The sequence below is a fragment of the Cydia pomonella genome, chromosome 6 (assembly GCF_033807575.1).
Source record: "Cydia pomonella isolate Wapato2018A chromosome 6, ilCydPomo1, whole genome shotgun sequence".
NCBI classification, from domain to species: Eukaryota; Metazoa; Arthropoda; class Insecta; order Lepidoptera; family Tortricidae; genus Cydia; species Cydia pomonella.
The window spans coordinates 1,874,193-1,896,049 of record NC_084708.1 but is presented as its reverse complement, the minus strand read 5'-3'; the positions used below and the strand labels follow the sequence as shown (position 1 = coordinate 1,896,049).

The 21,857-nt window shown below is 38.7% G+C and overlaps 1 protein-coding gene across 2 annotated transcripts; it reads right to left on the bottom strand.

The window, feature by feature from the left end:
* Positions 1-1,367: 1,367 nt before the first annotated feature.
* LOC133518623 (dynein assembly factor with WD repeat domains 1) lies at positions 1,368-21,561 on the bottom strand. Of its 2 annotated transcripts, none has more exons than XM_061852296.1 (10): positions 21,316-21,561; positions 19,878-20,033; positions 18,413-18,487; positions 15,381-15,503; positions 14,062-14,246; positions 13,029-13,161; positions 8,382-8,541; positions 7,127-7,264; positions 6,349-6,441; positions 1,368-3,953 (listed from the first exon to the last, which is right to left on the bottom strand). In XM_061852296.1, exons 1-10 carry the CDS (start codon positions 21,426-21,428, stop codon positions 3,849-3,851), a joined length of 1,281 nt encoding a protein of 426 aa, XP_061708280.1. In that variant the 5' UTR covers positions 21,429-21,561; the 3' UTR covers positions 1,368-3,848. The 2 variants fall into 2 exon arrangements, with proteins under 2 accessions (XP_061708280.1, XP_061708281.1); XM_061852297.1 differs by having other exon boundaries at positions 19,899-20,033; positions 21,316-21,559.
* Between the last annotated feature and the right edge of the window lie 296 nt (positions 21,562-21,857).

Here is a 21,857-nt window from a genome sequence, read left to right as displayed (position 1 = left end):
GGACAGCTAACCATTTTATCCTACAAATATCAAAGAAAAAGCAAGCCAAACTCCGGCCTTCTGATGACTGAAGTGGCGTGGGAAACTTTCCAAAATTGCAAAATTTCCACATGGTAATATTTCGGAAATTTGTCATATTTTTGCATGGGAATCGAAAGTTAATGTTTCCTTTGTGTCCTGTGAAATTTCAAACTTTTTGGAAACTTTCCGCAACTTGCATATCTTTAAAATTCAACGCACCATAACCTTGCCTTAGCAGTGTCAAACTGACATATTCGCTAACGTCTGTGTAACTTACTTTTTATACGTCTCGCTCGCACTAATATGCCAGTACAAGCGAGATGCATAGAAAGTAAGTTATGCTCACGCTAGCGTTTACGTCAGTGTCAAATGGTGGTAGCCGAGTTTAGGATAATTTTATTTACTTTATCTTACCACTTCTGCGCACGACTGTCCGCTGTCATCGCTTATCGCGGCTCACTTGACCCCTTCGAAGCAGGATGTACGCGATTGTACTCCATTACTTTTGCATATATCACTGCGTCTTCTTTCTTCCATTATAATTTGCATCTAGCCATCCCTTTCCGTCACAACTATTTATCTGGTAATTAGGATGAAAACTACCCGATGTTTACATGTTTCTTGGTGAACCGTGCGGTTGTAAAATCAACCTTATGTATTGTTCAATACCGTTCAATTTTCTAGCAAACGCAACGCGACACGAATGACAAGATTGAAGAGTCCATAAATAGTTTCGGTACTTATATACTTATGCTTAAATTAAGGTAAACAGGTAAGTTAAGAAACATTTAAGCCTTTTCCAGGTCGCACCAGTCTAGAAGGTTATCCCAAAAATCTACTACCTATGTATTCCAACTAGTTAAGTTTGGAGATTCACTTGAAGAAGAGTAAAATTTTGCAAAAACTCAATTTAATATGAATCAGACCTCTAAGGTTGATATTCTATTAAGACATATGTGGTCGATAAATCGTACTGTTTGGGGTCAAAAAGCTCGGCCGGGCAGAAAAAGAAAAAATGCAAAAAGACTGGAGTGGATAATAGGTTAGGTATGTCAGTTTCGTTCCAAACAAAAAAATTAATATAGGTAACTTAAGTACTTAAGTCACCTGTTGTATGTAGTTGTGACGTGTTCGAATAGACATTTGTTTTGTTTGTGTGTGTCTTTTAAACATGTATTGTCTATTCGAACACGCCACAAGGTGACTTCCTTAAGTTTTTAACCTATACCATCTTAATTTTTTGTGCAAATTATAACCATTTTACTCCGAATGCTGTTTGGTCATTTATGTAATCAAAAAATACTAATTGTCATTACCGCTTAATTAATTAAAATGAAATAAGATAAAACAGTATAAAATTTGATTTATTATCATGACAAATTCCTAACAATATTTTGTTATAGGTATAACTAGAGCGAAAAATTAAAAGTTATTTTATATATTATAAAACGTGCATATTAGTACATTACGATACAAGTGCGAAAAATAGGAAACTCGAAACGAGTGGCGATAAATTAAAACACGACCGAAGGGAGTGTTTTAAATCGACACGAGTTGCGAATTACCTATTCGCACATGTATCGTACAACGTTTTACAGTACATATGGCCCTTTAAATGTTCGACACAGTAACGTAATATGCTACTTCTCGCACTAGTGCTATAAAGTAGCCCCATATGTACTGTAAAATACAGTATAGTTCGATGTCTAAGTAGGTAAGTTATATTACAATTATAATTTACGATGTAATTTATCTAATACTTAGGATAGCTAAGCAATAATGAATAACTAAATTATCACTCGTGTGTATGAAACAATGTATATTTAACGATTTTTTTAAAGGTTAAATTTTATAAATTATAGACATGTTTTAGTATCGATTCTACGCCCTATCTGTTCAATAATGATTAAATATAATATTTATGGCCATTATGTGCGAATGACACGTGTAATTGTTTTATACGTATATGATATATAGAACGAGCAGACGAATGACCTGATGGTAAGCTATTAGCGTCGCCTATGGACACTCGCAACACCACAGGGATTTTGCGTTGCTGGCCTTTGAGATGCGATCTTTTCTTGAACGAACTGATGTCAATTTGGCGTCAACGAGAGACAAAGCTTTAAATTGTCAGTGTTCCATGAGATTGTCATCGAGCATATTTTTGTATTTTTTCAAACCAAAATCATTGCTTGTTGAGTCCCACCGCTTCATAAATACACTTTTTACTTTAAAAGATCGACAGCTTCATTAATGATTATTATATTTTATTTTGCTTTTATTAGGCTCAATTTTGGCCAATAACAACAAACAACAGGCTCTTTCCGATCTCAATGAAGGCATTGGATCTAATGGATCTGTGATTATAGCGTGTCCGTTGCAAAATGTCATTCACGACGACGCAAGCCTTGACTTGTATTTAGGGCTGCCATCTCGAATTTTGCCAAACCCGGACAAAGATTCAAAAAAACCCGGACATTTGGCGTAAATCGCATTTTTTCCCCGGACGAGTCCGAAAATAATATTTTTAAAAAACAAGACCTTTAATTTTACATGTAGTTTTAATGTGCTTCCTTACATGAAAAGTGTCCGGGTTTTCCCCGGACACTTCTTGACACCCCCCCCCGGACGGCCTCCAAACTAGGACGAATCCGGGAAAACCCGGACGGATGGCAGCCCTACTTGAATTGTCATTTTATTAAAGGTTATATTTGACAAATCCGCGCGTCATCGTGGATGACACGAATTATATCTTGCCCTCTACCCAGCGTAAATGAAGAAAGTTTATTTATCGCAAAAATTGTCCAAGAAATTTTGATTAGGTTAGGTGAAGTGGCGTGACCCGTCTCGGTTACTGGTTGGGCAGCCGCCAATCCAATCACCTCCATATACGGCACGTGTTGTCCGATGCTGTGGCATCACCGGCGTAAGGGCTCCTCTACACGATGGCCCAGCGTAGGCCAGTCTAAGGGACGCAGCTATGCGGTGGAATGAGATAGCAATATTAAATAAATGCGTCCCTTGGACTGGCCTGCGCTGGGCCACCATGTAGAGGAGCCATAATAGGCACAGGATAAAGCTCGTGCCATTCACAACGCGTGCCTTGACACATACTGTCATGTCATTAATGGATAGATTTGACAAATCTACGCGTCATCTTGTATGACACGAACTATATCTTGCCCTCTACCGGTAAAATATACAACATTACGCTCGACGCATCGTGCAGCGTAAATGTAGAAAGTTTGTATTTATCGCAAAAAATGTTTAAGTAATTTTGTTTAGGTTAGGTGAAGTGGCGTGACCCGTTTCGGTTACTGGTTGGGCAGCCGCCAATCCAATCACTTTCATGTACGGCACGTGTTGTCCGATGCTGTGATGATAGCATCACCGGCGTAATAATAGGCGCAGGATATCTTGACCTCGACCGGGAAAAATATGGAAATTTACGCTCGACGCATCGTGCAGCGTCAATGAAGAAAGTTTGTTATTTATCGCAAAAATTGCCCAAGTAATTTCGTTTGGGTTAGCTGAAGTGGCGTGACCAGTTTCGCTTACTGGTTAGACAGCCACCAATCCAATCACCTCCATATACGGCACGTGCTGTCCTTTTATGCTGTGATGATAGCATCACCGGCGTAATAATAGGCGCAGGATATCTTGACCTCGACCGGGAAAAGATGGAAATTTACGCTCGACGCATCGTGCAGCGTAAAAGAAGAAAGTTTGTTTTTTTATCGCAAAAATTGTCCAAGTAATTTTGTTTAGGTTAGGTGACGTGGCGTGACCAGTCATGGTTACTGGTTGGACATCCACCAATCCAATCACCTCCATATACGGCACGTGTTGTCCTTCGATGCTGTGATGATGGCGTCTCCGGCGTAGGAATAGGCGCAGGAGAAAATCTCGCCCTCGTGGCCGGACAGAACCTGGGGACAAGTGTAAAATTTGTTTGTTTGTTTGTTTGTTGTGTGTTGTTTGTTGTTGTTGTGTAGTTGCGAGCGATGGGGCGACGGGAAGACATGCGGAAATCTACCAATTGGTTTTATTCCTCTATTGGTTGATTCCCGCATGTCTCTTCTTCGCTTCGCTCATATCAAGGCCGTTTCTAAAATTTGATCGGGTTCAATGTATTGAACGGCTTATAATTGCCGCTTATCGCCCTGCTACAAGCTGGTATAAAGTCCGCGGCCTTATTAAATGCGTGCCAGGGTATTCATTGATTTTGATTAACAATTTACCAATTTTTGTTCAAACAAAACAGACGGACTTGGGGCAATCCAGTTAACTGTCAAATTATCATAAAGCTACACTTAAAATCAGTTTTTATAGTAGGTACAGTACCTAGGCGCTCGGTAAAGGATGACTCACGCTAGACCGGCCCGGGCTTGGGCTGAGGCGTCCAACACGTCATTTTCTATGACGGCGGATCGGTGATCACGTGGTGCTTTCCATAGAAAACGAAGCGCCGGAAATCCCCGCTCCGGCCCCGGCCCGGTCTAGCGTGAGTCATCCTTAATCCGGCGTTCGCCAATCCGGCACGCCCAGTAACCCAGTAGTTTTTGTTTGGATGGCCCGTTCTGTAATCAGGCAGTAACACAGCCAAACGCCGAATTACAGAGCAGTCCCATAACTTTTTGTGTGATTTCGCTCCCGTTCGCCAATATAAATAACAAAATATATTATAGCAGGAAACAAGCTAAAATAAAAATAAAATCCTTAAAGCATCATCTTCCTCTACCGCAACACTGAAAACGTTTTACATATTGAACTGAACATAATAATATGAGATCAAACATCAATAATGACAACATTTTGGCCATGTTGCCATTATTGATTAAATTATATTTTCTTTGTAAAAATTAACTTCCATACAAATCCCATAATTGGGGAAAAATGGGGGAACATTTTCCAGAGCCGAATTACCGAGCGGCTATGGTATCTGTTGCATTTGCTGTCTGAACGCACCATTTGTTAAATTGGTGATGAAGACCATAAATTTTTTTCATTTTATACCTACTGTTATGTTTTTTTATTTTATTTTATTTATTAACACAAAAATTTATACATTTTAAAAGTACAAAAGAACAACTATTGATGCCACCCAGTGACATCACTTTACCACTGAGTCACAACACAAAGTGGTCAAAAACTAGACCACTTTTCGCGTCAAACCACTTGAGCTAACGTTACTAACGTTTATCGCATTGTTACGAGTATGTTGTGTTGTGAGTATGACGTGCTTTGGGCTCAATTTATATTGTATATTTGTATACCTACTATAAGACCGATAAGTACAGGTACAGAGTTGATTGTACATACAATGCGTGCAGTGTAAATGCGTACTCCGAGTTTGACATCTGAACTAGCGCCATATGCGTATCTGAGCAACACCAGAGGGGTTGCAAGTGCGTTGCCGGCATTTAATATGGGAGTACGCTCTTTTTCTTTTTGGGTTGGCAACTGTTAAAAGTTTACATAGACGTACGGCGCCATCATTAGGCTTTACCTGCCTCTATAGTTCTGTTTTACGTGATTTGGCTTAAAGGGCAAAGGGCATCCAGGCCATGTAATTAAAAAAAACCGGCCAAGAGCATGTCGGGCCATGCTCAGAGTAGGGTTCCGTAGTTACTCTTCCGTCACAATAAGCTAAACTGGAGCTTAAAGTATGGTAGATTGTTAACCAAGGGATGAACTGTGGGTGTACGTCTTTTTACTATGAAGGGGAAACTTTTTGCGATAACTCAAAAACAGCTAAACTGATCATATCCGCTATAGTTTTCATTTAATGTCTTTTTTAAGCTCTGCTTCCAAGATTTTTTTCATATTTTTTGGAGCTATGGTTCAAAAGTTAAAGGGGGGGGACACATTTTTATTCTTTCGGAGCAGTTATCTTCGAATATATTCACTTTATCAAGAAATGTTTGTTGAAGACCCCTATTAGTTTTGAAAGACCTTTCTAACGATATCCCACACTGTAGGGTTGAAGCAAAAAAAATTGTTCACCCCCACTTTACGTGTAGGGGAGGTACCCTAAAAAAAATATATTTTTAGATTTTATTGTACGTCTTTGTCGGCGTTATTGATTTATATATTCATGCCAAATTTCAGCTTTCTAGCACTAACGACCACGGAGCAAAGCCTCGGACAGACAGACAGACAGACGGACATGGCAACGGTCTAAAAAAAACCACTCTACGAGTATAACACTATTTTTGTATTTTTTTCTCGTACAAAATTTTCAGGACTATCTGGTCAGTCTTGTCCGTTAAAGAGTTAAATGATTTTGCCAATACACACAATGTTACATATAATTCATTGTACCTGTGTGCAGTTCCCAGTCGAAGAGTTCCAGATCCGAGCGCTGCGGTCAGCTGATGCGGTCAGCAGGCAACCTCCGGCGGGACTGAAGCATACCTGACAAGATACACAATTATGAAGGTTTACTCGCATGCATACCATACCTACGGAAAAAAGGCAGGCATACGACCAAGAAGGAGCGGACCGGTCAAGTGCGAGTTCGTTTTACTCACGTACTAAGGGTTCCGTACTAGCTTAAGTGGGTCTCGAGATATTTAGCCATGTGCAATACCGGATTTAGAGGTCTGGAGGCCTCGGGCAATAAAGGAGTGGAGGCCCCCTGGCCCCAAATTTTTTCCAAATAAAATGGTAAATTTACCGAATTCTCTATTGTGGGGGGGCCCCTCTTTTGTGGAGGCCCGGGGCAGTAGCCGCGGTTGCCCTCCCCTAAATCCGGCCCTGGCCATGTGACAGATAGACAGACGGACGGACAGAGTCGCACCATAAGAGTTCCTTTTATACCTTTTTGGCAGGGACCCTAAAAAATTTGCCAAGTGTGCGTACCTAATGTAATTACTGAAAAAGTTTCCCGTCCTTTTATATCAACTTACCCACCTTTCGGCTTATCGGCTAATAACCGTGTACGTCAAGCACGGACTTTCGAAATGAAAAAGTATGGAAGAGCCACCATCAAACATTTAAATTCAACGTTTAATTATAGTGGCGCTGACACACTTTTCCGCTACCAACACGGTGCAGAGTTAGCTTAGATGGTCTTTAAAAACTATGAACTTGCTCTGACCTTTGACACTTCATCACGATGGCCCTTCATGATCGCCAGCTCCTTAAAGTCGCCCTTGACGTCATAGATCCTCGCTGAACAGTCGCTAGAGGAAGTCGCCATTCGCTGCCCCGCCCAGTCGAAGCAAATGTCCAAGACCTGGCAAATAGATTAAACATTGTCAAAAAGCGGTGGTGGCCAAGTGGATATGACGTCCGACTTTCAATCCGGAGGTCGTGGGTTCAAATCCTGGCTCGTACCAATGAGTTTTTCGGAACTTATGTACGAAATATCATTTGATATTTACCACTAGCTTTTCGGTGAAGGAAAACATCGTGAGGAAACCTAACCTAAACCATACATCTGCGAAGAAATTCAAAGGTGTATGTGAAGTCCCCAATCCACATTGGACTAGCGTGGGGACTATAGCCCTCTCGCACATGAGAGGAGGCCTGTGCCCAGCAGTGTGACGTATATAGGCTGAATTATTATTATTAAACAAGAGAGATTTTCTGTAGTAAAAAAGCTAATTCATTGAGTCTGCTCTGTAAAATCGGTTGAGGCCTAACCCATAACACAATATTGATCAGAGGCTTTAATCTGAAGTTAAAACACAGACTCCTTAGCTTAGCTGCCTCAAAGTATTTGATTTGATCTAAGCTCGTCTCGAAAGATGCTTAAACGACTCGTCTGTCACTTTATAGTTTTCGAGATCCTTAAGTTGCTTTAGGTCCTGAAGTTCCCAATCGTTAAATGTCTGCAGCCCCTCTACATGTTCGATTGTTTAATAATCCTAATATACACAATTAATAGCTATATTATCAAAAAACTAAGCCTAACTTAGCCTGAGGCATTGTTAAATTAAATTCTGAAATTTTAATGTATTTAAAAATTAAAAAATTAGTCGAATAATCCTAATCATATCAAATTAGTGTTAGAATTATCTCATAAACATATCGTCCTTAAACTACGTCCAAAAGGGAGGTATGGGCATTGTGAATTTCATCTCGCTTTGTGTGGTAGGGCACAGCACATCGGATATCATTCCAGATCTAGAGCAGAGCCCAACTGGGGAAGTACCTCCACCTTACAGAAAACCGCAGCCAAATAACACTAGACCCTACTCATAGTGTTGTGTTCCTGCCGGCGAGTTCAACGAGGGTGCGGAGTGTTAGCGTCGGCGCATGTCTCCTCCTCTGGAGTTGCAGGCGTACATACGCTACGGAGACTGCTTATCATCAGACGTAGTATAAAAAATAGTTTTATAGGGAGTTACCTCATCACTGTGAGTAGAAATGGTCGCGAGGCAGGAGCTTTGACGAGCGTCCCAGAGTCTCGCGCTGCCGTCTAAGGAAGAAGAGCCCACGAGAGAGCTGTCCCAATTGAACTGGACGTTGGAGATTTCGCCCTCGTGTCCGGAAAGGACTGATACTCGGCTGTCAAGTAAAAGGATAGGTAGGACAGATGTGCAAGTTGTGGAAAGTTTCAGGTCACTCTCACAACTTTTATCAAGTTTACGTGAATGAGATAAAATCTGGCCACACTAAGTTTTCATGCCAAGTACCTACGCTACATCAAGTCTGGGGGCGGGTCTCTTTGTATGTCTACGTCAGAATGATTCTTCTAAATTAGTATGCATTATTATTCTGACTGCCAAGTTAATGCAAACTTAGCATTGGCCGGAGTTCTATATAACTTAGCATGGTCGAAGTTTTATATGTCCATTGTCTAAAAATAAAATAGTTGAAGAAAATATGCAACAAAGCTTAAACTTTTAATTTTTTTTGGTGAGACTACTAGAGTAGCAATTTTAGCTAAACTACATAGTAACCCATTCTTCACGTGCATTAATAAATTATTTCATTTAAATCGATCAGGGGCCCATTTCTTGGATGGTATTAGACTAATATTATTATACTTGACGTTGGATGGAATTAAATTACAAGAAATAAATGTTGAAATATGTTTTTACGGTATTTAAATTACTTAAGAAAAAGTCCAAAAACCTTTGAAATTGGCAGTTATTACTCCATACAAATTGAACTATCATAGGAATCATCATTATTGGCCGCGTCAAGTTTAGTCCACAAATGTCAAATCGCATGAGTTACCACGGCAACACACTAATACACGGAACAATGACACTGGAACAATATTCCTCCACCTATTCGTCATATGAAAACCAAGCAATCTTTCAAATTTCATTTAAAAAAATACCTATAAAGCCTATTTCCAAGTCAATGTTATAAGACAACAGCAATCATTTACATATAGACCCATCACTGCCAGTCGAATGGAAAGGTTTAGAGAAGGTGTTATATCCAAGGTACCAGCACTGATTACAGGTGAGCAAGATCCTGATACACTATACAAGGAACTGTCGAATGTGATACATGACGTCCACAAGAATATTTTTAAAACAAAGACTCTAAAGCAAGGATCACTGAAAACAAGGTTTAGTGAATGGGCCACAGTGGGCATCCATAAGAGTAGGAATAGATTGTATGACCTGTATGAAATGAGGAGCATTAACCATGACGAGAATTTTGCAGAATATGTAAGAAAATATTCAAAAGTGTTTAAGAAAGTCTGCGCCGCGGCTAAGTCTGCCTTTATAGGTCAGAAAGTCAGGTCAGCTGACAATAAAGTAAAAGCTACTTGGACTGTAATAAACACTGAAACTGGAAAAACGAAACCCCGTGATGGCCACTACAGACTGAAAGTTCAAGACCGAATATTGTCTGCAGACCTGGATGTTGCTGGCGCCTTTCAACACTTTTTCACCAACATAGCCACAGATGCTACACGGAACTTGAACTCCTCTGTAGCAAAGGCTGGTGTTTACTTAGATACAAACAATGTCAAGAAATGCAGCATGGAATTATACTTCCAATATACTGACCCCCATGAAATCATTAAAACGTTCAAGTCCTTGAAATTAAAGAATACTGAGGACCTTTGGGGGATCTCTGTGAAAGTCATGCAATCTGTAATCGACGTAGTGGCACCGTATTTGGCCGATATATTTAATGCTTGTGTTAGAGAATGTGTATTTCCTGATCTGATGAAGTACAGTAAGGTCATTCCTCTATTTAAAGCGGGCAGCAAAGATGACCTTGGAAATTTTAGACCTATTTCAATACTTCCTGTTCTCAGTAAAGTGTTTGAAAAAATTGTATTAAACCAATTGCTTCGACATTTCAACTCGAATGAACTACTTCAAGATCAGCAATTTGGTTTTACAAGAGGTCGTTCGACGACTGATGCCGCCTCTGTACTAATCAAGCACATATACGACGCCTGGGAACATTCGCTAGATGCTATAGGTGTCTTCTGCGATCTGTCCAAAGCATTTGATTGCGTGGAGCATGACACACTTCTACACAAGCTGAAGCACTACGGTCTGTCAACGGAAGCTCTAAGCCTTGTTAAGTCTTACTTAAACCAAAGAACCCAGAAAGTGGTTGTAAATGGAACGGAGTCTACTGGAATGACTGTAAAGCTCGGAGTTCCACAGGGTTCAATTTTGGGTCCTTTTCTCTTCCTTGTATATATAAATGATCTGCCGAACCTTGTAAAACATAAATGTGAGATAGTCTTATTTGCTGATGACACCTTACTAATTTTCAAAGTTGACAGGAAACTGAGCGATTATAGCCAAGTCAATGAAACTTTGGAAAAGGTACTAGAATGGTTCACAGCAAATAACTTACTTGTTAATGCGAAAAAGACGAAATGTGTCAAATTTTCGCTGCCGAATGTAAGAAAATCTGAAACTATCATCACATTAAATGGCGAAACGCTGGACCTTGTCGAGAATACGGTTTTTCTGGGCCTTACTTTAGATAGTAAACTGCAATGGGCCCCTCACATATCTGCCCTGGCGAAAAGGTTGAGCTCTGCCGCGTATGCAGTAAGAAGAATCAGGCAGTTTACTGACGTGGAGACAGCTCGCCTAGTTTACTTCAGCTACTTTCACAGTATTATGTCTTATGGCATACTGGCGTGGGGCAAAGCAGCTGACATAGAAACCATCTTCGTTCTTCAGAAGAGGGCAATCAGATCTATTTATAACATGGCTTCTCGTGACTCACTGAGAGAACGATTCAAGGAAATAGATATTCTCACAGTAGCTTCACAATACATACTAGATGTGATAATGTATACGCATAAGAATATAAAGTCCTTTAAGAAACTGTCCGATATCCATAGTTATAATACGCGAAATAAACATAAGTTAGTAGTCTCCAAGTTTCGTCTACAGAAAGTTAAAAAATCGTTCATGGGAAACTGTGTAACATTTTATAACAAAGTACCCTTAGAGGCATGGAACCTGCCCTATACTTCATTCAAGCAATACGTCAAAAATGCACTTCTCAAAAAGGGATACTATAAAATAGATGACTACTTGGGAGACACGGAATCATGGCCAAGTATCCAGTCTCAAAAGCTGTAATAGTTTTGCGTGCAGTGTCCCGGAGAGGCATATGGCGCTGTTGTTTCTAGCTGTTCAACCTTATGTATTAATGTTTGTTATGTTTTAGTTATTTTGATGATGACATTGACATATTAAATACATAGTAGTTATGTATTCTGTAGAACTAGTTTTAAGATTGTTACCTTAACAGTCTCTTGACGTGAAATATGTATTTCATACAATTTTTTATTATTTTTTATTCTTTGACATTTGGAGAACCTTTACACCTCCAAATCTTATTATTGTGTATTATTATTTTTCTCAGACCGTGGGGACCTTGTACATCTCCAAACTTAATGTATTAACCGTGGAGACTATACGTCTCTGTCATATTGTATAATATACTTGACTTGGTACATACTAGTTATGTACAGAATGTAGCATTAGTTTATGAGACTGCTAGTTTAACAGTCCAGACGCGGTTTATTTATTTAGTATAAATTTTATTTTGACACTTGGAGAGACTTTACACCTCCAAATTTTATTAGTATTAGTACTCTGACATTGGGGACCTTTTACATCTCCAGATTTAATGTGTTTTTAACCATAGAGACTATACATCTCTATTGTATTGTATTAATTATTTATTTTAAGATTATTATAATGTAATGTTTACCCAGGTATTGGCTGTTGTATTTATAAATGTTGTTATGTATTTTTCATGTCACTATATGATGTTACTATAAATGTTGTATTGACTTGTAAAAGAGCCCTTGAGGCCTACTTGCAGAATAAATTTTTGAATTTTGAATTTTTGAATTTTTACCTTTTGGAGAAACAAACTTTGGGAGTCCCTCATGGTTACCTGGTTGCTGATTACCGAATTAGTCTTCACTAATACTATAATTTTATTTGGTTTTAGTAATTCATAATGTATATAAAATGATTTTCTTCTTATAATTACACTTGACACTACGTATTACTTAGGCATGCTAATCACACTGACACTTCAATATCATAACTTTGCAAGTACTCACTTTCAATGATAATTATGTCACTAGTTTTATAAACAAGGTATTTAGGTAAGTACTAACTTTGAATATTGCATATTTTACACTGTATCTTGGTTGACGTGATCTGGTCCTGGCAGAATATCAGTGCCTCTCCCATACGGTGAAGCGTAATACTGAGCCAGAACCCTTTTGTTTTGTTGCGACGCACACAACATTTCCTATATGTATGGAACAGTATTATTTAAATGTATTTTTTTTTCTCTTTCTACTTCTATTTTGTATAAATGTGTATTTCTCACGTATCATTTTGTATTATCTGTTTTTTTTGTCATTTTATTAATTGTATTTCCTGTGTGTATTGTGGCAAACAAATAAACGGATTATCTATCTATCTATCTATCTAATAATATTAGACTAATATCGTTCGAGAAATGGGCCCCTACAAACTTCTTAAACGGGAAACCAACAGAAACTGAGTATGAGACAAACTTACTCCTTCATCCTAGTATCCCACATGGAGATGGTGCCATCAAAGGACCCTGTGATGAGCCTCCGACCTTCGTTCGGGTCAAACTGTAGCGCAATCACCTCTGCTGTGTGCCCAGTGTACGTGTGGAGCTCATCTCCTGAACATAGTAAATGGATGTACGTTAGACACAGGTAGTCGCCATCAGTTATATCCGAGCAGCCAAGGTGCTCATAAATATCTGAACACGCGTATAAGTATTGTTAAGGCGTTAAGTGCGTGTTGTTCAGATATTTTTTAGCACCTCGGGCGATCCGATGATGATGGCGACTGTACAGTCAGGAGCAGAAGGCTTCCTGACTAAGATCCAAGTTGTACCTAGCCGGCTAACTAACTTCTACCTAACTTGGTTCAATCGGAATTGTGCAATTTTAGTTCAAATTACCAAGAAAATTCAACAACCAACACGAAAGACGGACGGAAAAGGCATGTTTTATTTATCACCAATCAATTTTTCGAACGATATTAATTTATTAGATAATTATATTAGTGTGTAATATTATTAATGTGTTGCCATGGTAACTCATACGATTTGAAAGTTCGTGGACTGATAATATTATTCTAATACCGTTCGAGAAATGGCCCCAGTGCGCACAGTAGCTGCACCATGCAGGTTTGCCACATTACAAAATCACTCGCCGTAATAATGTCTTAAAAACAAAGTTGTGATAATTTTGGACACCTTAGCTATTTCTGTTGATGGTTGTATGAGCAAACGTATCCCTTTAAGCGCCTGATAATACTAAATAGCAAATATTCTGAAGACACTATAGCTAAATAAAAGCGAGCAGGCTCGTTATTAAATTTGAACTCTTTTTTTTTTCTTTCATTTATTAAGGAGCTTTTTCGATTGATCGAATATGTCGCCCCAAAAACCCTTGAACTCTTGAACTTTTGCACCGCTCTCTTGCCGATATATCATGTCATACGCGATAAACGCGAAAGAGATACGCCTGCTTAAGTAACACAACTGATGAGTTTTCTAAACATATGTATTTACCGGTTCTGACGTCGTAAAGCTTGGCAGTATGGTCCATGGAACCAGTGGCCGCATGGTCCCCTTTAGGGCTGAACTGTGCGGCCACCACCTCCCCGTTGTGGCCCCAGAGAGTGGCCAGACACTCCCCGGATGACGGTTCCCAGATTTTGGCGGATTTGTCGAAGGAGCCGGTTATGACGTGGTCACTGGAAAATATAGGCCGCGTATTTTAAAGGCTGTTTAGAAGGCGAAAAATTTTAACATAGCGAATTGTTTGCCGTAATTGGGTTGCCGTCTGAATAGAACAGAAAACCATTTATTTTATTAACAAAAAGATCATGGTAAAACATAAAGTGCCTACTTAGATGTTAAGAAGATAGTGCATGGACGACTGCTGCTCCGGACATAGGTACAAATGTGGTCCCGATTTTCCTTTTTGGATGACATTATGGTAATATTTAAACACAACTATACACTAACCATATCAAAGATATATGTAACTCCGTACCTATAAGATAAATAAAGTCTCAAAAAAATGTGACTCGAAAAATCAAGAAAAAATTATGCTCGAATAGATGGCGATATGCCTTTGGTCTATACTCGAGTAGATGGCGCCACCGTTTGATATTAAACATATATGTGAAAGAACATAGGTCAAATAGTCATATGTCATTCTAAAAGTTTGGGTCCCGTGTCGAAAGATGGCAGTAAATTTAGTTGACTACAAAATTTACTTTGACAATACGCCTCTATACTCAATTCTCTTTGAACTATATTTATGCCTCTTCGTTGGCTTTTGTAGATTTTTTATTATTTTAGAAGTTTGAAGCGAACCATAAATTAAGTACATACAATTTTTTATACCTATTAATTAAGCAATCCAAAAAAAATCTCAAACGAAAGGCCATTGCTGTGGTTAATATAGAGCGAATATGTAAATCAAATGAAATTGCCTAAAATGATTTTGAATATAGGAAATTGGGGACAACGGTATGTAGAAGAGGTGACATGACTTCCTCCCCTTCCGTCTTAAGGCGTATAAAAGTATGGACATAGAACAGGGCTTAAACAAACACACCTTAAACAAATTCTAGGCTTAAACTTGGCTAAAACTTGGCTTGGCTTGGCTTGGCTTGGCCCGTTTAATAAATTAAGATTTTTAAGTTTAGAATTTTTAGTTAGTTTTAGTTAGTTTAAGAAGATATGTGTCTCTTGTTACACGAAATAAAAGTTTTTTTTTTTAAACCACGGTGACCTGGTTTAAAAGGGGCCATAGGTATGCCGCATAGTTTCGAAACCCTTGATGTAGTAAATCGTTGATCCAAATTTGTCTGACATACCAAGCTGGAAAGTTGAATGAGACAGAATAGACGACATTCTGATGACCAGTCAACGTTGCCAGCTCGCTGCCTGATTCCACGTCCCATACCTTGCAGGTGCGGTCATAGCTTCCTGACAGACATCTGGAAATGAAGGTGATATGATCAATTAGCAGACAGGTTACAACAGGTCACGAGACTCACTAGTAATAGCTAATAATGGAATTTACAAAAGGTTTGCATAGATAATGCCAGCATAGGTCTTACCTGTCTCATAGTACTATGAGATTTGGCGGAGGGGCCCGCAAAGCCAACCTTTTTATTACCTTGGAAATACACATTGATAAGGGGCCTCACAGATGTGGTTTCGCTCACGGCTAGATTAGTTCACGCTACGCCACTGCTTAAAGGGCTAGACTTAAGGCCATAAAATTCCCAAGTAAATAAGAATTTGTATTCGTAAGATTGACAGTTAAAGCTATGCTGGCGCCATCTGTAAAATACCTTAACCGGCCACTCCAGGACAATCAAACGAAACAAAAGATAAGATTACCGATGGCCGGGCGGTGACACAATTAGGTATAGTTGACGAAATATTATTTGCATTGATTCGACATACAAGTTGTCAGAGATTACGTCTAATTTTCTCTTGCACCCGTCCCTCCTACCTAAAACCGTATATAGATATTTGTATTGCTATTTCTTACCTGCCCCTGGAACCTTAAGCGATTAAATATGCCTTATAAACATTATAAAACATGTTGGCACTGACACGTATCTATGCATATACCTATGCTAATGTGTCCATACTTGTATAGCATATTAAATGATCATGTAAATGAATTAAATGCACTTAGACATCTTAGAGAGATAAGTACTTATTTTTCGATGACTATTAGATTAAATATATATGCCTAGTAGTAGTAAGGTACTTGTTAAAGGCATTTAATATGCTTTACAAAAACTTAAAGGGCCTGTTTCCCCATGTAATGTCCCAGTAAAGTCCTGAATAAGCTACTTGCCACTTATGTGACGAATAAAGTTATCGTTGGCATTTCACAATCTTCAAATAAGCTTAGTAGATAAAGTACTAAGTTTTGCAGGAAGCTTTATATTGCAGTTAATTTATTTGTTATCCAACACTTGGACCTTGTGAAACAGACCCTAAATAAGTTAGATAATCGCACTTCATAATCCATTTTGTCTTTGGCAGTGGCAAGTAGTGAAGAAATAACCATACATACATACTTTACAAAGCCTTTTAAGTTATTTTGTTAAATAAAAATATCTCGTTACTTACTTACATATAAATACTACAAAAACTTGATAACGCAATAACACACAAGTATAGGTTAAACAAAACAATCGGTCTTATTGCTAAAGAGCCTCCAGTCATCCTTTGGGTAGATAAGTAAAGAACAAAGAAAGAAAGAACTGAGGCCTACTACTCGTTGGATGCCTATTTTCGAGTGCCAAACTAAGCAGCTTAGAATAAATAGTAACTGGTTAGTTAGCCACATAACGAATGATGTAATAATAGATTAAGTACCTAGTATTAAGACATGACATGTAAAATATATTTTATCAATAAATTATCGTATCGTATCAAAGTTTACAGTAGGAAAAGTCAACCAATTTGAATCCTAGGCCACTATAGAACCTTGTCGCTTTAACTACTCTATACATGACATGCATCACTCAATAAGCACTGTCGTAGAAGTCATTATGACATGGTTATAGTGGCCTAGGAATCAAATTGGTTGACCTTACCTATCGTTATATAAAAACGCATCGAGCTAGAAAAACACTACACCGACATGGTAGCGGCATGCACCCAACTAGCATACACTGCATACATATAAGGTCCCAGATGTAAAAATAGACTAGAAACCTTCCTCACTATCAAAACGCACTAACCATTCACAACCTCTTTTGTACATACTTCGCTTCGACAAGTTGAGAACTAGAAATCGTGAGACAGACGGACGGGAAGCGAAATCTAGGTTGCGATGCGACAGAATCGATCTTCGTACCGATAGTTTTCTAGATAACATTGCTATAGTTTTAATTGGTATTGAGTTCTCATACTGAAGCGGATCATGATCTTGACGTCTGATTAAGAATAAGAATCGTGATGGAAAGTTGATTAATAATTGATGAATCGAAAAAAAGTATGATTGAACTCTCTACTTATTATGCGAATGCGCGAAACATGATAGCAATAATCAAACTATTTCATGCTATACATCGTGTTTTATTTTATTCACGTTAATTTGAAGGGTGCATTCCTGACCTTATATTAAGTAACTTTCTCAAAGACACCGGTATTCTAATTAACTCAATTCCGGAGATAATCAATGATTTATTTTAACCTGATAAGGCCTCTACGAGCGTGGACACTTGCCTTAGGGCTTGTTTACAAATTGATTAGTGTTTAGTACGAGTTTATACATTTGCTACTAAACGTAGGTAAGTTTAGTAAGTGGTAAGTACTATCTCGGACGATCGATGTTTGAAATGACATTGATATAATGTCACCGTTTTTAATTTTTTAAAGATAAATATATTTTATTATTCAAGTAGGCATATTACAATGCGCTTATGAACGTCAAATAAAGCTACACCGGCCTACACCTCTGATCCGAGACGGGCGGGACACATCTTTTCAAAACATTAAATCTTATAATTAACATGCATTAAATAAGAAAAAAATACAATTTAGATTACTATAGAAATTATGCAAATGGTTTGGTTTGGTTAAATGTAATGCTTGTGTTACAACAATGCTACACTCAACATTTAATTACTTGTTATAAAAAAAAAATTAAAATTAACAATGCAATTAATTTCAATAAATTTAATGTACTTACTCATACCCCGAAATTAAAGGAATTCAATAAAAACACGGTGTATGAAGAAACCGGTACGATTTATCGTCACAATAAAGGGGAGGGGTATAAGTTTTCCTTCTCAGCCAACGGTACGAAATATCGTGGATGAAAAGCGACTGCATACAACCTCATGATGGATTCTGGTTCTGGACTACCTCTTACCGTTCTCCTGATTTGTCAAAGGCCACGTTGGTCAGCGGGAGTACGTGGGTCATCAACGTCTTGTATATGTAGAACCTAGAAAATAACGACAGAATAAAAAAAAATGATATTAGGAACCTAAATATCATTTTTGAAGACCTATCCATAGACACCCCACACGTATGGGTTTGATGAATTATTTTTTTTATTTAATTTTATGACGTATTAAAAAAAACTACTTACTAGATCTCGTTCAAACCAATTTTCGGTGGAAGTTTGCATGACAATGTATATCATATATTTTTTTTAGTTTTTTCATTCTCTTAGTTTAGAAGTTACGGGGGGAGGGGGAGGGGGCACACATTTTACCACTTTGGAAGTGTCTCTCGCGCAAACTATTCATTTTAGAAAAAAATGATATTAGAAACCTCAATATCATTTTTGAAGACCTATCCATAGATACCCCACACGTATGGGTTTGATGAAAAAAGATTTTTTGAGTTTCAGTTCTAGTATGGAGAACCCCCCAAAATTTTTTTTTTCTATTTTTGTGTGAACATCTTAATGCGGTTCATAGAATACATCCACTTACTAAGTTTCAACAGTATAGCTCTTATAGTTTCGGAAAAAAGTGGCTGTGACATAATCGGACAGACAGACGGACATGACGAATCTATAAGGGTTCCGTTTTTTGCCATTTGGCTACGGAACCCTAAAAATAAACCAGAGGCGCTATTACGTAAAACGAAATTCTAAATTCCTTAATTTGCCTCTTTATCGCTCAAATAATATGCAAGATAGAAAGGCAGATGACATTTTTGGATTTGTCGATGGTGGCGGAAGGCCCTCAGTATTAGATTTCTTCATAGTGATGAGTTTTGTTACGGCACATTATTTGTTATCTGATCTATATATTTTACTAAGTTTCCTTTAATCGGAAGTTGCTAATAATCTTAGCTAAAACCCAAATGCAAACAAATGTGAGCGTCAGGGTTGCGGGTGGACCTCAGCGAATTTCAATGTAATATTTACAAACATATTGTACAGTCAGCGTCAAATACTTTATAGCAACCAAAGTAGCCAAATAGTTCGGTACACCATATATTTAGTATGGTGTACCGAACTATTTGGCCACTTTGACTGCTACAAAGTATTTGACGCTGACTGTACCTTCGGTGTCCCTCAGCGTACCTTTACTAGAAATCAATGTGCCTCTCATTAAGACGAGGTATTTAACAAAAATGAATTACGCGCCTTTTCTACTGACAAAGTGGGTTTGCTAGAGTTAAAAAGTTAAAGAGTTCCTTCGTTTTCTCCAGGATCCCATGATCAAATAATGGTTTTTGAGAGCAAATGTACGAGTTCTTACTAGGAAAGATCCAATGCACTAAATACGAGTAGGTGTGCCTCATGTGCCTATAATTTTGAAGAGTTCCCCAGATAGACCTGGCTATGGGACAAAACAAGAGTTCCAAATCGGTCCAACCGTGAAGTCAAAGGTATAAACCTCTTCCCCGCCGGGCCCTCATGTTCCACCCTCTTCTTCAGCGTGGTCAGGCATTGTTCCAACTGGTCCTTCACGTCCTCGGTGAGGAGAACCTCTCGGGTGTACAGTTCGTTGGCTAGTGTGGGAATGTCGCTTCTGGAAGTTAAATGTACAGTCAGCGTCAAATACTTCGTAGCAGTCAAAGTAGCCAAATAGTTCGGTACACCATATATTTAGTATGGTGTACCGAACTATTTGGCCACTTTGACTGCTACGAAGTATTTGACGCTGACTGTACAGTCAAGGTATTAAATATCGACACGGATAAAGTGCCAAAAATATGTATACAAGTTCTTATTGCCCACATTAAGGTAGTGTGTACATATTTTTGGCATTTGACTTTACTGTATAATGGCATCTCTAAGATGATGGACCAGTTAGATGGCCATGGGATAGTGATGGCTTCTCTATACGACGGCCCAGCGCTGGACTAGCGAGATGGCCATGCGATGGTTGAGAGCACGCACTATGGAATGGGCCACGTGTAGATGCGTACTGACCATCGTTGGCCCACTATCTTTGATGTGCGACACTGTAGCCATCCCATCGCCATCCCGCCGCGCCATAAGCCATACGACACCACTACCCTCTCTACACGCTGGGCCATCTTAGTGGGCCAGTACGATGGGCCATCGTGTAGAAGAGCCATAATGGCTCCTCTACACGATAGCCCAGCGTCGGCCAGTCCAAGGGACGCATTTATGCGTTAGAGGGAGCAAGTGACATTGCTATCTCCTTCCACCGCATAGCTGCGTCCCTTAGGCTGGCCTACGCTGGGCCATCGTGTAGAAGAGCCATAAGTCATACATGCCTGCAATGTAGGTATTTATGTATTTATGTTCAAATCAAATCTTGCAAGCTAAGTTAGATCCGCTTCCCATTATACGATTGAGCTGAAACTTTACATACAATATATAAGTTGGTTGACAATGCAATATTACGGTACCATCGAGCTGATCTGATGAAGGAGACAGGAGGTCGCCATAGGATAAAGCTACGCAATCTAATTATGTTTATTGTCAGTTGACTGTTGAAAGAAATGTACAGTCAGCAATAAAAGCCTGTATCAAAAATGATATTTTTGACAAAAAAAGTCTTAATTTGGTCTTTCTGTTCCTGAAGTAGCGAGCATGGGTGAAGAATACTTACAATTTTGTTGCAACAAAAAACTACATCGGTAACGGTTTTAGTACGAGGAATTTCGTACATTGTGACTCACCTGGGGGCCTACCGTGAAAACCGAAATTCTCAAATTGCGGGGATCTTTCTCTTTTACTCTCACTAAGACGTAATTAGAGTGACAGTGATAAATGCCCGCAATTGACGAACTTCGATTTTATGGTTAGATAAATATATATAATATTAGGGGTATATTTACTTGCTATTCAAATCCAAGAGGTCAATTTCTCTGCTCTTCACAGCGCCTTTTTGAGAATACTCCAAAATGAGCCCTGGTGGGTGATACCGCATATGTATTTTTAACAACTTCATAATTATTTAAAACTTGTCTAAAATAACATTTCAATGTTTGATATACGATTAAAGTTTTCTCTAAAACACTGTCAGGATTTTGTCAATAACCGTTGTCATGGCAACCATTTTGTTTTTAAACGCCATAGACATTGACGTTTGGTAATGAAACCTCTTTAAGTAAATAGTATGGAAGGTAGAGTTAAGGAACGCAATCTCCATAGGCAGAACTTATGCAAAAGTGTCCAGTGGTCACCTATAAATAATAGTTCCAAATCTCTCCAGAGTAGCGCTAGAGTAGCTAAGAACCTAGGCGTTATTGTCGGAGTGAAGTGCGCTGTCTATGATAGCGCCACCTATTTAAGGTTTTTTGATGACACTTTTTGATATATGGAGATTCCATTCCTTATCTCCATCTTCCGTAGTAAATAGGTTAAGTTTGGGTACGGA